We start from the raw sequence: 15,356 nt of genomic DNA on the forward strand, positions 1-15,356 counted from the left end.
GAGAGCGAGTTGTAGATAGTTAAAACATATATATATTACTTTGGATATGACGGATGTACATAATATCACACAAAAGGGGCACCATCAGCTTTCTACAAAAGAACACTAATTAGCTACTCCATTGCTAGTTCTGCATGCGTCACAAGGTAGTCAGCAAACATCTCATCAGCAAAGTCCTGCCTAAAAGCGGTCCATGCATCGCTTGGTTGGACACTTCTAATTAAAGTTGCATCATCTGTAGGTTCAGGGGCCATAGCTGCTAGTTCAGCATCGACCTCCCGCAACAATAGATTATCCCTCATATGTTGTCTATCCCTTGCATAGTTGTGTAACACACAACAAGCATTAATAATTCGAATCTATAACACACAACAAGCATTTAGTTCATAGTTAGCATTTGATGTTTCATACCTTACATTACTTATTTGAACACCCACTTTGTATTACCTGGTCATCTATGCCAAAGAAAGAACAAGAACGTAGGATGGCCCATTTTTTCTTCAACAACCCAAAACATCTCTCCACTACGTTTCTAGCACGAGAATGCCGCAAGTTGTACAACTCTTTTTCAGTTTGGGGCCGTAGTTGACTTGCAGCCCACTCTTTCAAGTGGTACCTAGTGGATCGAAATGGAGATAGAAATCCAGGTCCATTTGTATAGCCAGCATCAACTAGGTAATACTTTCCTATATGTAAGTAAAAAAATTTAGCTATCAATTAAACATGAGAAAAAGAAAGCCAAGAGAAAGAGTGGTACCCTGTGGTACAACAAATGCATATTGGCGATCAACTCTCATAGCATCCTTCAACACTCGCGAGTCTGATGCCGAACCCTCCCAACCGGGTAGAACATAGAGAAATTTCATGTTCCAATCAACCACACCTAACATGTTAGTACTGATGTCTTTTTTCCGGTCCCTATACCTCCCTTTGTCAGCCGCCCTAACAAACACATCAATATGACACCCATCTAGAGCGCCAAGTGCATCGGGAAACCACTTCCATTTGTAATCATCCGGAGGGGTCACGGAAGGCTCAGGGAGCTTGATGAACTCCCCGGTTAGAGATAAGATGGCAGCTAACACAGATTCGAAGTGCCTACTGGTGGTCTCTAAAGACCGCTCATAACCAATCATTCTCATTTTAGTTCCATGGCCAACAACTTGTAAGAACATAGCAACATTTTCTTCTACTGTGACAAATGTGGTATCTTTGAGACCACACTTCTCACGCAACATAGCACAAATATTATGAAAATTTCTTTTGGTTAACCGTAGCTCATCATAGCATCTTGTCTCCGACCCATTGTATGTTCTTCCCAATACATACTTCCTATATATTTTTTTTTTTTGCATGGTAATACGATTCTCATTGATAAATAAAAGACGAGATACAAAGTACGTATACACCGATCTTACAGATCTGGAAAGATAGGATAAACCTATGTGACAAACCAACGCCTATCCATCTTCTTTGGCACCACCGTAGCAGCGACCACGGAAAAAATGGACAGATCACCTCTTCACTTGAGCTCGACGCGGCTCCATCGCTGATCATCAGCTTTTCTTATATGCAACCTTCTGCTCATAGTCATTGAAGGCTCCGAGGTCCCTCGGTGCCCTTAGAGTACTAGCATAAGCTAAAGCAACCATAGAAACCTCGAAATACATCTTCGTAAATACTATCCTTTTTCTTTTTCTTCTTTTATTCTCTTCGGTAATGTAGTCAACCAACTCTTGGTGAGACATGATGATGCTTCATTGCACACAAAATTCGAAATCTAATTATGCATAGCATACACTACTTTAAATCAAACATTCATCATAATTGCATATCATATTAACATGTAAGCATTTACATGATGAACAACACATTTGCATATTGCCCAAGTACATATCTGAGTATATACAGTATATAAAACGAATTTCAAACCTTCAATTGGACTCACAACTTCTTATTCTCCACAGAATCTGCAAATCCAAAAGGGGAGCACTGAGCGTCCCCCGGGGGATTAAACGCCCGATCCCCCGGGTCGTCAGCCCTTGGATCAGAGTAGTATTTACCGTCAGATCCGGTCAACGCTACCCAGCGTGAAAAAAAAAGGAAAAGCACACCCGTTAAGTTATCTCCTCGGCTTCTCGCTGTCCCCACCCACAACCATCCAGGCATCCATTGACGCGGACGTTGTCAAGTACGGATTGCAGCAGCGCCGCCCGTAGCGCCGCCCGTCCCGTGCACGTAGCATCTCCGCCGGCATGTGGTACCCCCTCCGTCTTCCTTGCCGGCCTTCTTGCTGCACGTCGGCGCTGTTTGCAACAACACCTTGACGCCGCACAAAGCTCGCCGTCGGCCTGTGGCAACACCGCCTCCGCCGTTTACAGCAACCAGCGATGCACGTAGCTTCGCCGTCGGCCTCCTTGTATCATCACAACAGTGCCTAGTTTGTAGCAACCCTGCCGCCATTTGCAGCAACCACCAACGGCGAAAGTAGCAATATCCGCCACCGCGTGTAGCAGAGGTCGACGACTTTGGTAGCAGACGTCGCCGCCGCCGTTTGCAGCAACCGCCGACGGCGGAAGTAGCAATATCTGCGGCCACTTGTGGCAAACGTCACCAACCTTGGTAGCAGACGCCGCCGCCGTTTGCAGCAACCGCCGACGGCGAAAGTAGCAATATCTGCCGCCGCTTGTAGCAGAAGTCGCCGACCATAGTAGCAGACGCCGCCGCCGTTTGCAGCAACCGTTGACGCCGAAAGTAGCAATATCCGCCGACCTTGGTAGCAGACGCCGCCGCGGCTCGCAGCATCGGCTCCCGGCCAACAGCTATAACAAACACCGTCGCTGCATCGCGCATGGCTACACCTCCGCTGGCCTCAGCATCCGCGTCATGCGACGGCGGTCGCTGCTTGCGGCGGTGCTGCATGCGGCGGCGCGGTACTTGATTTCGCCCGGGTGGACGAGCTCATGAGTGTCGCCGAAAAAAGAGGGAGGGAGAGAGAGGAAAGCAACGCCCCTCCGGTGGGAGGAGATTTGGGCGGTGGTGCGTTCTGGGATGGGGGCAACGACATAGCGGCGTGGGTACAGCTCGGGCAGATTCACTCGAGCAGGAGGAAGACGAGCGGAGCGGATATCCCCAACCAGGCTACCGTGACGATTTATCTTGACAAGGAAGAAAAGAAGAAGCGGAGGGAGTGGTGGGCCTACCATCTGCCGTGACCTTTTTTTTTGGCTACTACAGAGGGGCACGTGGCAGACGCTCGAGGGGGAGGATGGCTCGACGCGAATCCCCCGGGGGAAGTGGAGCTTTTTCCAATCCAAAATTACAAACCAGATGAATATGACAAGTTGTGGCGGAACCAGAGGAGAGGGGAGGGCACCGGGCTCCCCTAGTCCCGTCGTTCGCCCACCTTCCGCCGCTGTTGAACCACCTCCCGCCGCCGTTAAACCATCTCCCGAGCCGCGGTTCTAGGGTTAGGGTTGGGTCATGGCAGGGAGGGGCGGCCAGGGGGAAGGGGTGAAGGAGGGAAGGGGAGGACGGGAAAGAGGGAGGCCCCGGAAAAGAAGACGGCGGGCGGAGGGAGACGCAGGGAAGAGGGAGGGCGGGAGGAGGTACCTGTCGCCGCCGGGAGGGGAGCCTCTCCGTCGCTCGATGACTGCGGTCGGGAAGAAGGGCTCTGCTACCGCTTCGCGAATTCAGCGAGTTTCCGAGGTCACGAGCTCGGAAACTGGGGACGCTCGGTTCGCTCGCGCGGGTGGGTCGCGTGGAATTGGAGCTCCGTTTCCAGACCCTGATTCTGGGCACATCCAAACAGGGGAATTTGAGGCCCAATTCTAGATTCCTTAATTCCAAGGCCAATTCTGTGCAACCAAACGGGGCATAATACTGTATTATATCTGCATGCGTACTGTATTCATTAGTCAAGCACGTTCGTCTACTGAACTTTTTTATCTCGATGAAAGTCGGGGGCTTCTCTCAATTACTAGTACTGTCGAAAGGGGAAACCACGATGGGTCGTGGTCGTGGAAATTGCGCTTGATTCTGGCTGCGACGGCGGCGCTCCGGGACAAACTATCATCAGCTGATAGCGCTGCGCAGGTGCGCATGCGTCAGTTTGCAAAGTCTGTATTGCTCTTCCTCAGCAAACTGTTCTAGGCCGGTGAAAGCTCTGTATCATTTTTGACGCCTTGCAGTGGGCAGTTTTGATTTCTCTTTTGTTTTTTTCCTGCTTCCCGGTGCCGTTGGTCAGTGAGATTCTTGATCACGCAATAGCCTACGCAATCTTAGGCAGCTCAGGTCGTATGATTTTTCATCCATGTGCACCGTACCCTATCTCTTAGTTAGCAATTTATATCTTTCAGTTAGACTAGGAAGTTTGCGGCGCGGCGCACGCCTCGCCCGTGTTGTTTACAGTGCGGCATTCTTTAAAAAAAACATTTTTTAGGTTTAAGAATGCGAGATTCCTTTTCAAAAATAGCTGAAGAAACATCTAAAACTCGACCGCGCCCTTGGTATCAAGATCGTTTGTTACAATTTTGTAGAAATAATAAAAATATCTAGGTTGTTGAAGTACCGCGGAAGTGCCTGTAAAATAGGTGGCGGATGGTGGAGTGCTTTTGTTTCTAAATCGTTGGTTAAAATATTGTATAAATAAAACAATATCTGGGTTGCTGAAGTACCGCGGAAGTGCCGATGAAATAGGCGACAGATGGTGGAGTGCTTTTATTTTCGGTGTTGCTACAAAAGGAAATGGTAGTATTTCTCCGGCCGAAAGAGGTAACGGGTGATGGAGTAAATCTATCTTCTAAAGTTATCGTAGAAGAAGGTCATCCTAGGTGAAAATGTGACGGATGGTGGAGTAAGTATATTTTTCGAAGTTACCGTAGAAGAACACAATATTATTTTCCCCGTGTAAAAGATGGGACGGATGTTGGATTTTTCTTTTTGAATCACCGTTGAAGAATTATGCAATACTAAAAAATATTGGCAGGTAATTATTGTCCAGAACCACGGTTGAGCTTGAAGGTTCGTGTAAAAATTACTACCCATGTGCGTCGTTGCAAAATAAACTAGAGAAATACGCGACATTAAATAATTAATAGTAGGTAGTTAACGACATATTTCATAGTTGACATAGGCAATGTTCAAGATGTCTACTGAGAAATTGCTTTCTATAAAAATATAGGTAGATGTCGTCTCGCGAAAAATTACTGCCGAAACTAAACTTGAGGTTGAAATTACTATGTTGAGAAATTATCGTCGCTGGAATATGCACTCTGAAATAATGAAATATCAAAATTCCCAAAAGAGAAAAAATAAAAATAAAAAAACATATTGTAGCATATGCTACATGGAGCATGCTGATTGAAACGGAAAGTTGTGTCGGAAAATAGGCATCAAGTAAATAAAAGGAGTTGGGAAAATATAACCGTAGAGGTAGGCTAACTACGTCAAAATGTGATGGCTAAAAATATGTATCAAATTGAGTTGCATCAAATATCAAGGTCGGAAAGTTGTGCCATAAGATTATCATCAAGTTTTTTTTAAAGGAGCTAAAAAATATGGTTATAAAGGCCAAGGAAAAATACCGGCAAGTAGTTTTAAAAGAAGGGACATAAAAATATTGTTGTAGATGTAGGTAATTTTTTTTGAGAGGTAGACGTACATCCTGAAAATTAAAGATAAAAATTTGTTGCATGTAAAATTATATAATTCAAGAGTCTTAAAGAAGAAGAAAAAAAGGAAACAAAAGCCACCTCCTCCCTGTTGGCGGCGAGGGAGAAGGGCGACATGCACGGGAGAGGAAGAGGAAGAGGGAGCTGATGAGAGGGAAGAAGAGAAAGAGGTGGGGGGCGAAACGGACGGTTTGGCCTAGTAGGCACCGCTTGTCAGGCGCCGCTTTGACTGAATTATCTAGAGAAAGTGGAAGACCAACTAAGCCCAAGAAATTAAGGAAGCCGATGGGAGGTAGCCGGTAAAGGAAGCCAAAAGCTGGAAAAAAAAAAGACAGACGTAGAGAAGGAGGAGGAATAACTGGAAGAGGCAACCGCAAACTTCCGGTTAAGAAGCGTTTTGCATGCAAGAAAAAAGGAAAATTAATTAACTGCCCAGATCTTCAGCATCAAGATGTTATCTACAGTGACAAATCGGTAAGGAAATTACTATCCAAAAAAATATCCAAAAAAACATGGTTTTAGCAAAGCCATCCGGCTTTGATATAGGTAATAATATATGACTTTAGCATCTCCGAGTCTCTTGACTGACAAGTGTTACTGAAACATGGTAACTGAGGTGGATGCCCGCGTGCCCATAAGCAACTTGGCAACGATATGAGTGTGAAGCAGACTTCAATTGGGGCTGATTTTCTTGGTGATGTCATGATGGGTTACATCACATGGCGAAAAATCTAAATTGTTAACTTACCGATTCCCAAAATAATTGATTTCAAGCATTAATAATGGTACTCTTATGTTTGTTTGACTCCAATGACTCTTAACTTACCAATTCCCAAAACAATTGATTTCAAGCATTATAATGGTACTCTTATGTTTGTTTGACTCCAATGACTCTTAACTTACCGATTCCCAAAATAATTGATTTCAAGCATTAATAATGGTACTCTTATGTTTGTTTGACTCCAATGACTCACTATTCATATAAGAGCATCTCTAGCCGTGTCCCCAAACCATGTTTGAATTAAGCGTCTCTAGCCGTGTCCCCAAACCATGTTTGAATTAAGCGTTGGATTGGACGCCACCGCTAGTTGCCGTGTCTAGATTGAGCGCCGGATTAGGCGTTTGGAGGATGCCGCCGCTAGTTGCTGTTTTTGGTCGGATCTATTTCCAGCCGTGTCCTCCAAAGTCGTTTCCCAAATTATTTTTACAGATTTTTTTAAAATTAAATGTTAACAAACAACGAAGCAAACAAATAGAAGTTGGGCTAGATCAAGGCATTCACGCGGTTGATGCCTCTCCTTTGAGCCTCCATACATGCTCTACGAGATCATATTGCAGCTGCGCATGAACAGTGTTATCACAGATTTCTGTATGCATGGCGGGGAAATTAGCAAACTCTGCAGGCACCTCATGACCAACATCCGTAAGAGGTCCCCGATACTCCTAGAGACCAACATGCCTGGCTTGAGTCTTGCGGTCATTCTTGATGTTCGTGTTGTGCATGATCACACAATCTTGCATCACCTCTCACAGTTGGTCGTGAGACCAGGAAAGAGCAGGATACCGAACAATAGAAAATTGAGCTTGTAGCACACCAAATGCCTGCTCGACACCTAGCAAAGTGGAAATTCTTTTGATCCATTGGCCCGGAGATTGTCTTGACAAATGTCGTCCATGTTGGATGAATATCATCGGCTAGATAGTGCCTTTGGTATATTGGTTGCCATTGATCTTATATTCGCATGGTGGAGCATGACCTTCCACAAGTTTTAAAAACACTGGAAAGTGCTGCAGCACGTTGATGTCATTTTGCAATCCCGCCATGCCAAAGAAAAAATACCAAATCCAGAGATCATAGTCCACCACAGCTTCAAGCACCTCACTGCAATATCCATGACACCCTTTGTACAAACATTGCCGAGAAAATGGCAGTTTTCCCATGACCAATGCGTACAATCAATGCATACAACCGAATTTTTGAGAGCAAGATAAAAAAAAGTCAGCCATGGAAGTTGGTGGTCTAACGCGGCCCAATGAAGCGAAGAGTTTTCAAATTCCCCACAAAGTTTACAACCCGGGCAAAAATCCATATGATCAGTGACCGATTAGTTGTGTTCCAGGTGGGCCGGCCCAGTAGAGCCCTTGAGTGCGCCTCGGCACCTCGTCACCGGAGCGGGCGCAGGCAGGGCACGTGCGGGCGGTCACCCGACCAAACTCCCTTTCTTCCCCACCACCATCGGGTCGCGCCGGAAGGTTCGGCTCGCGATTATAAACCCCGGCCGTCTCGCCCGCCGCCTCCACAGCTTCCCCGTCCGCCCGTGCCCGTCCCCCCTTTACCCATACCCATGCCATCGACGGCGGCCCACCTGGATCTCGAGGCGGCGGGGCCTCCCCGGCCCCGTGGCGGCGGCGCGGCGGCCACCCCGCCACCGGTTGGCAGAGAGACCGACGTGAGTGCCCTTGTTCTACACTTCTGTCCCGTTTCTTGCGTTTTCCCTTCCTTTCGCTCGAGAGCTTTATTTCTCCGCTTCTACTTCAGTTGTTGCTGCTGTGTTCCTCCTTTTGGTTGGCGATTGCACGAGGGAACACGAATCTTTTACAGTACTGTATTATTATATCTGCATGCGTGCGCACAGTACTGGAGCACGTTCGAGATTAATTTAGTGGCGCCGACTCGTTCGTCTACTCAACTTTTCTCTCCATGAAAATCTGGGTGCTTGTCTCAGTTACTATCAGAAACGAGAAAAAATAATCGATGGGTACTTGCTACTTACAGTCGTAGTCCTGGAGATTGTGTTTGATTCTCGCGGGCTAGATTATCATCAGCTGATAGCGCTGCTGCTTCAGTTTGCAAACTTCTGTATTGCTATTCCCCACCAAACTGTTCTAGCCCGGCGACAGCTCAGGTAGTATCATTTTTGTCTCCTTGCAGTGGGCAGCTTTGATTTCTCTTTTGTTTCTTCTGCTTCCCGCTGCCGTTGGTCAGTGAGATTCGTGATCACGCATTAGTCTACGCCATCTTAGTCAGCGCAACTTATCTGTTTTTTGTCTCTTTCTTGGGGCAAGTTTGTTTCTCTTGGTCTGGGCCAATATTGATTCAGGGAAATATTTTTTTCCTTTCTTGCTTTTGATACTTGTGGATGATGTTCAGCTCACTGCTCACTGACTAATATTGGCCCAGACCAAGAGAATCAATATTGGCCCAGACCATGATCGTCGCCTTGCAGTGAGCAGCTATGATTGTTAGTGTACATTTTTCATCCATGTGCATCCTATCTCGTAGTTACCAGCTTATATCTTTCAGTTAGATGATCTGATACTCCGACTGACAAGTGTTACTGAAACATGGCAATGGTATCAGTTTGAAGTAGACGTCCATTTAAGAGCAACATAAAAGTCGGTGTATTGATTGGGGCTGATTTTCTTGATGATGTCATGATGGGTTACATCACATGGCCCCAAAATCCATATTCGTGTAGTCTCTGAAAGCGCCACAAGAAAAGTAGACTGAAAGAAACAAGTTCTTGATGTTCACATTTGTCTAAGCCACAACAGAAAATTCCACATTGTTAACTTATCGGGAATGGGGACCAATGAGATCCCCACAAGAATTGATTTCAAGCATTAATAATGGCATTATTTTTGCTTGACTGCACTGATTCACTATGCATCTATCTTCTTCAGAATACTGAATTTCGTATCGGTGATTCTTACAAATGTCTTCCCTCAACTGTGAGCAGGTAGGCAATGTCTGCAAAAAAATTATTCCTTGCATAAAAGACTTGGTGTTGTTTTCGGTGGCCTAGTTACTTTTCCTATCTATGTTTATCCCTCAATGAACTTGTCATCTCGCATAGAAGCAGACTACCTGGGAATATACAGCATAATGTTCTGGACTCTTACTTTAATTGGTGTGATCAAATATGTAGGCATAGCTCTCAATGCTGATGATCATGGTGAAGCTAACTAACCCCTTGCGACGATCATGGTAGTTCGCTCGAGTGCTTGTCTCATAACTTGTATGCGCTTCAAGAGCTTTATTTTTCCACCTGTACTTCAGTTGGTGCATTTTTGCTCTGTTCCTTGTGGTTGGCGATTCCACGAGGCAACATAAATCTTTTATTGTATTGTTATCTGCATGCGTACAGTAATGAAGCACGTTCGAGTATAGTTTAGTGCCCCAAGTGGCGGCGGCGACCCTTCTGTCTTCCGAACTTTTCTCTGAATGAAAATCGGAGGCTTGTCTCAGTTAATATCAAAAAGGAAGAGGAAAAAAAAAGATGGGTACCTGCTGTCGTAGTCCCGGATCGTGTTTGATTCTTGCCACAACGGCGGCACCGCGGGCCAAACTTTTATCAGCTGATAGCCCTGCACAAATGCGCATGCCTTAGTTTGCAAACTCTCTATTGCTCCTCCCCACCAAACTTTGCCGGTGACAGCTCAGGTAGAATCAATTTTGTCGCCTTGCAGCGAGCAGCTTTTATTTCTGTTTTGTTTCTTCTACTTCCTGGTGCCGTTGGTCAGTGGGATTCGTGATCACGCATTAGTCTGAGCCATCTTAGGCAGCACAACTTATTTTTTTTTCTTTCTTTCTTGCGGAAGGTTGTTTGTCTTGGTCTGGGCCAACATAGAACCATGGAAATATTTTTCATTCTTGCTTTTGCTACTTGTGGATGATGTTTAACATAAGTAAATGTTGATTGTATTAGCGAGCATCATTACTCCCTTCGTTCACAATTAGTTTGCGTTCTAGGTTTAGTCAAAGTCAAACTTTCCCAAGTTTGATCAAATATGTAGGAAAAAACAACATGTATAATATAAAACATATATTATTGAAATCATCATAAAATATATGTTTTCATACTATATGCATTTGGTATTATGAATGTTGATTTTTTCCCTATATTCTTAGTCAAATTTGATAAATTTTGACTTCGACTAAACCTAGAACGCTAAGTAAATAAAAACGGAGGGAGTACATTTTTCATTCATCTGCATCCTATCTCTTAGTTAGGAGTTTCTATCTTTCAGTTAGATGACTTCGGTATGAAACATGGTGGCTGAGGTGGATGCCTAGATGCTCAGAAGGAACTGATAAGGATATCAGTTTGCATTGAAGTAGACGCAACAACTTGACCAGATTCCCTCTTTATTTCATTTGCAATGTAGCTGGCCATTTTCTGTCATTTCTTTTCATCATTTGAGGTTGGACATTTTCCATCATTTTGTTCACTGAATTGTTTAGTTTCTTAAGCTATACGTCCATTTGAGGGCAAGAGAATCCTTGATGATGTCATGATGGATTACATCACATGGCCCCTAAATTCCAAAGTGATGTGGTCTCTGAAATTGCCACGAGAAAAGTGGACTCAAGGGAGCAAGTCCTTGATGTTCACATTTGTCGTTAGCCCCGTAGAATTCCACATGGTTAAATTTTCGGGATTGGGGACCAATGAGATTCTCACAATAATTGATTTCAAGCATTAATGATGGCACTTCTCTAATTTCGAAAAAAGAAATGGTGCTACTCTGCGTTTGGTTGACTCCATTGACTCACTATGCATATAAGTGACCAACTGCTTCATATGATTAGTCTGGTGCATCTCTCTTCTTTAGAATACTGAATTTCATCTGTGTAGTTCTTACAAATGCTTTCTCTCAACTGTGAGCAGGTTGGCAATGTCCGCACAAATCTATTCCTCGCATACAAGACTCTTGGTGTTGTTTTTGGTGGCCTTGTTACTTCTCCCCTCTATGTTTATCCATCAATGAACTTGTCGTCTCCCACAGAAGGAGACTACCTGGGAATATACAGTATAATGTTCTGGACTCTTACTTTAATTGGTGTGGTGAAGTATGTAGGCATAGCTCTCAATGCTGATGATCATGGTGAAGGTAACTAACCCCTTTGAATTTCAGTCTTTCCTTTTCTTTCAGCGGTTATTGCTCCTATCTATGATTGTGGGAATTTATAATAGCTTTTTATAAAATTAGTTGATTATTTGATGTTAAAAACTAGCACAAATTCATTACAAAAATATACCTGTGCGTTCCATATCAGTTTAGGTCGATTTTTTTTATCTCTGTATAGTTTTATTTGCAATACTATTTAGTAGAGTTACGTAGTGTACATGCTATGATCTATTAATACGTGTAAGCCTGATAGAGGTGGTGGAACTTATCAGTATATTGTTAAATACAAGCTTTATTTTCCTAGCAGATCAAATGTTTTACTTTATATTGTTATTGGCCTGAAGTGTTTCTTAGTCTACTTTTTGCAGGTGGTACATTTGCCATGTATTCTTTGTTGTGTAGACATGCTGATATAGGCATCCTTCCTTCCAAGAGAGTATATTCTGTAGAAGAACCACTGCTTCACGATCAGTCAACAATAGCTAGAAGGCCTAGTAAGCTTGGGAAGTTCTTTGAGCGAAGCATAACTGCAAGAAGGGTATTGTTATTCATGGCAATTCTTGGGATGTGCATGCTCATTGGTGATGGCATATTAACTCCTGCTATTTCAGGTTTGTTATTTGTAGATGATATTTCTATCTTAATCTTGGTGGTGATCATATAGATAACTAAGGTTCTTTATCTCTTTTCAGTTCTGTCAGCTATCGATGGACTACGAGGACCATTCCCTTCTGTTAGTAGACGTAAGTAGCTCAATAGATGTATCTAATCTAACGACCAATGAAACAACCTCTCTGGAAATAATTTCGATGACATGAATCCTTCTTTGAATCTTCCAGCTGTTGTGGAAGCCCTGTCTGCAGCAATTCTTATTGGCTTATTCTTGCTGCAAAAGTATGGGACTTCAAAAGTGAGCTTTCTGTTTTCTCCAATCATGGCAGCATGGACTTTCACCACTCCAATCATCGGAATATACAGCATTGTTCGTTACTACCCTGGCATCTTCAAAGCCATTTCGCCACATTATATCGCTCTTTTCTTCCTTAGAAACAAAAGGCAAGGGTGGCAGCTGCTTGGTGGGACTGTTCTATGTATCACAGGTAGATCACATTTACATGCCAGGGTTATCAGGATGCGCATTTTTTTCTGATCACTATCGTGCAGCCTAAAGTTCTATTTCCTGCCTACAGGTGCGGAAGCTATGTTTGCGGATCTTGGCCACTTCAGCAAAAAGGCTATTCAGGTTATTATCATTCAGATGTACCAGCATGAATTATTCTTGTACATTGTTTTCCATTTTATAGTTAGTTACCCTTCATTTGTTTTCAGATAGCATTTCTATCCAGCATATATCCTTCTCTGGTCCTCACTTATGCTGGGCAAACAGCATACCTCATTAACAATGCCAATGACTTCGGTGATGGATTCTACAAATTTGTCCCTAACCCGGTTTACTGGCCCATGTTTGTCATCGCAACACTAGCGGCAATTGTTGCAAGTCAATCCTTAATATCCGCAACATTTTCTGTCATCAAACAGTCAGTTGTTCTGGACTACTTTCCGCGTGTTAAGGTGGTGCACACATCGCAACAAAAGGAAGGGGAGGTTTACTCCCCAGAAGTTAATTACATTCTGATGGTACTGTGTGTTGGTGTTATCCTAGGCTTTGGTGGTGGAAAAGAGATAGGGAATGCTTTCGGTAAGCAAAATTCTGTGAATAAATGCTCGAGTTGTTAATATGCAGCTACTTTATACCTGAAGACTCAAATGCATAATTGTTTACCTCAGGTGTTGTTGTCATCATGGTCATGCTCATAACTACAATCATGCTCACTCTTGTGATGATCATCATATGGAGAACGCCACTTTATCTTGTTGGCATGTATGCCGTTCCGTTCGTCATCATTGAAGTGTCCTATATCAGTGCCGTTTTCACCAAGATCCTTGAAGGAGGCTGGCTTCCTTTTGCAGTTTCCATGATCCTTGCATTGATCATGTTCGTCTGGTACTATGGTAGGCAAAGGAAAATAGAGTACGAGATGGTGAACAAGGTAACCCTGGAGCGCCTTGGTGAGCTCTTGGCAATTCCCGAGGTACAGAGGGTCCCCGGTTTGTGCTTCTTCTACAGCAACATACAGGACGGGCTAACTCCGATACTTGGGCATTACATCAAGAACATGAGCTCACTGCATACAGTCACAATTTTTGTGACCCTTAGGTACCTGCTGGTTTCCAAAGTTGATGAACGGGAAAGGATCCTGGTCAAGAGGCTCGGCCCAGACGGGGTGTACCAGTGCACCATCCAGTATGGCTACGCCGACAACCTGAGTCTCAAAGGTGGTGATGACCTTGTGGCACAGGTCACGCGATGCCTACAACGGCACATTGAGACAAACACCGACCGACAGTCTACTATTTCCACTGAGGAAGAGGTTGCAAACCTGAAGGCGGCGAGGTTGGCAGGTGTCGTTCATGTCCGCGGCAAGATGAGGTTCTATGTGGGGGACGACGCGGGCTGCTTTGACAAGGTCATGCTCCTACTCTACGAGTTCTTGCATGGCATCTGCAGGTCGGCACTGCCGGCTCTCGGGATGCCTGTGCAGCAGCGAGTTGAGATCGGCATGCTGTACAAGGTTTGACGCACTATTGGTCGAGTAGGTTATTGTTGTTGTATGTCTGATTACCTGTTGTTGTTCATTGTTAAGACTGGGGCTCAAAGGTGAGAAATACAAGGTCATGGACACATGGTGCGTGAGTGCGGTAGTATGGTCATTCTTAGCTTGTAGCGTCCATGTCCCCTGGTTTATGTGGGGGATGAACAGGTTGTTTCGACAAGGTCTTCTACTCTACGAGTTCTTGCATGGCATCTGTAGGTCGGCACTGCCTGCTCTCTGGATGCGTCTGCAGCAGAGAGCTGAGATTGGAATGATGTGCAAGGTTTGACGCACTATTGAGAGATTAGGTTATTGTTGTTGTATGTCTTATTCCCTGCTGTTGTTCATTGTTGAATTTGGGCCTCGAAGGTGAGAAATACAAGGTCAGGGACGCATGGTGCGTGAGTGCGGTACTGGTAGTATGGTCATTCTTAGCTTGTAACCTTCGTGTTCGTGTCCCCTGGATAACTGATTGAGACACAAGCTTTGCATTATATTTTTTCTCCAAAAAAGTGTTGTGGTATCGTGATCAGTAGAACCACCAGGATATACAGGGACCTTGTAGGTTGTAACTGAGATGACAGAACGAAAAAGAAGGATGAAAATTGCTGGGACTTTACCCTGTAGTCTGAATTGACATGTTCCTGCATTTCGAGAGATGCATCAGGCTCTTTTTAATGGTATGGATCCATGTTCCTTCTTTCCCTATTTTGTAGCAGTTCTTTCTGGATTCAAACTGAAAACAGTCGAGTGCAAAAGGTATTTCCATGCTGGGACAATTCACGTCCCATCACATATTCAGCCCTCCTGAAGGGCTCACTGTAAGTTACCATAGGTCCTAGACAGCCGTCTAATCGCAGTAACATAATTTCAAAATATAAAACTCAAAAGGTTGTAACAGCGAGTAGCTATGCGGCTCTAGGCTTTTGTGGACATGGAAGTACGTGAGATTGGTAGTAGCTAAATCCTGATCATGAAGTTTAAACAAGCGCAAGAACATTGCATAATGCAGTGGAATTAATCAGACGACCGTCTCTTCTGAAGATGATAGATAGTGAAAAAGAAGCCGTCTTGGTAGACTGATGGAGAAGACTATCAATAGTTATAGTAGGTGGCG

The 15,356-nt window shown here is 44.3% G+C and overlaps 1 protein-coding gene across 2 annotated transcripts; it reads left to right on the forward strand.

Annotated features, from left to right (window-relative positions):
* The first annotated feature begins 7,915 nt into the window (after window positions 1-7,915).
* LOC127301777 (probable potassium transporter 17) lies at window positions 7,916-14,733 on the forward strand. 2 transcript variants are annotated; one of them, XM_051332048.2, is made up of 8 exons: window positions 7,916-8,122; window positions 11,345-11,567; window positions 11,954-12,196; window positions 12,278-12,328; window positions 12,425-12,685; window positions 12,776-12,828; window positions 12,915-13,284; window positions 13,374-14,733. In XM_051332048.2, exons 1-8 carry the CDS (start codon window positions 8,018-8,020, stop codon window positions 14,222-14,224), a joined length of 2,157 nt encoding a protein of 718 aa, XP_051188008.1. In that variant the 5' UTR covers window positions 7,916-8,017; the 3' UTR covers window positions 14,225-14,733. The 2 variants fall into 2 exon arrangements, with proteins under 2 accessions (XP_051188008.1, XP_051188010.1); XM_051332050.2 differs by lacking the exon at window positions 7,916-8,122 and adding an exon at window positions 11,246-11,269.
* Window positions 14,734-15,356: the final 623 nt, after the last annotated feature.

Source organism: Lolium perenne, chromosome 5, assembly GCF_019359855.2.
Source record: "Lolium perenne isolate Kyuss_39 chromosome 5, Kyuss_2.0, whole genome shotgun sequence".
NCBI lineage: Eukaryota > Viridiplantae > Streptophyta > Magnoliopsida > Poales > Poaceae > Lolium > Lolium perenne.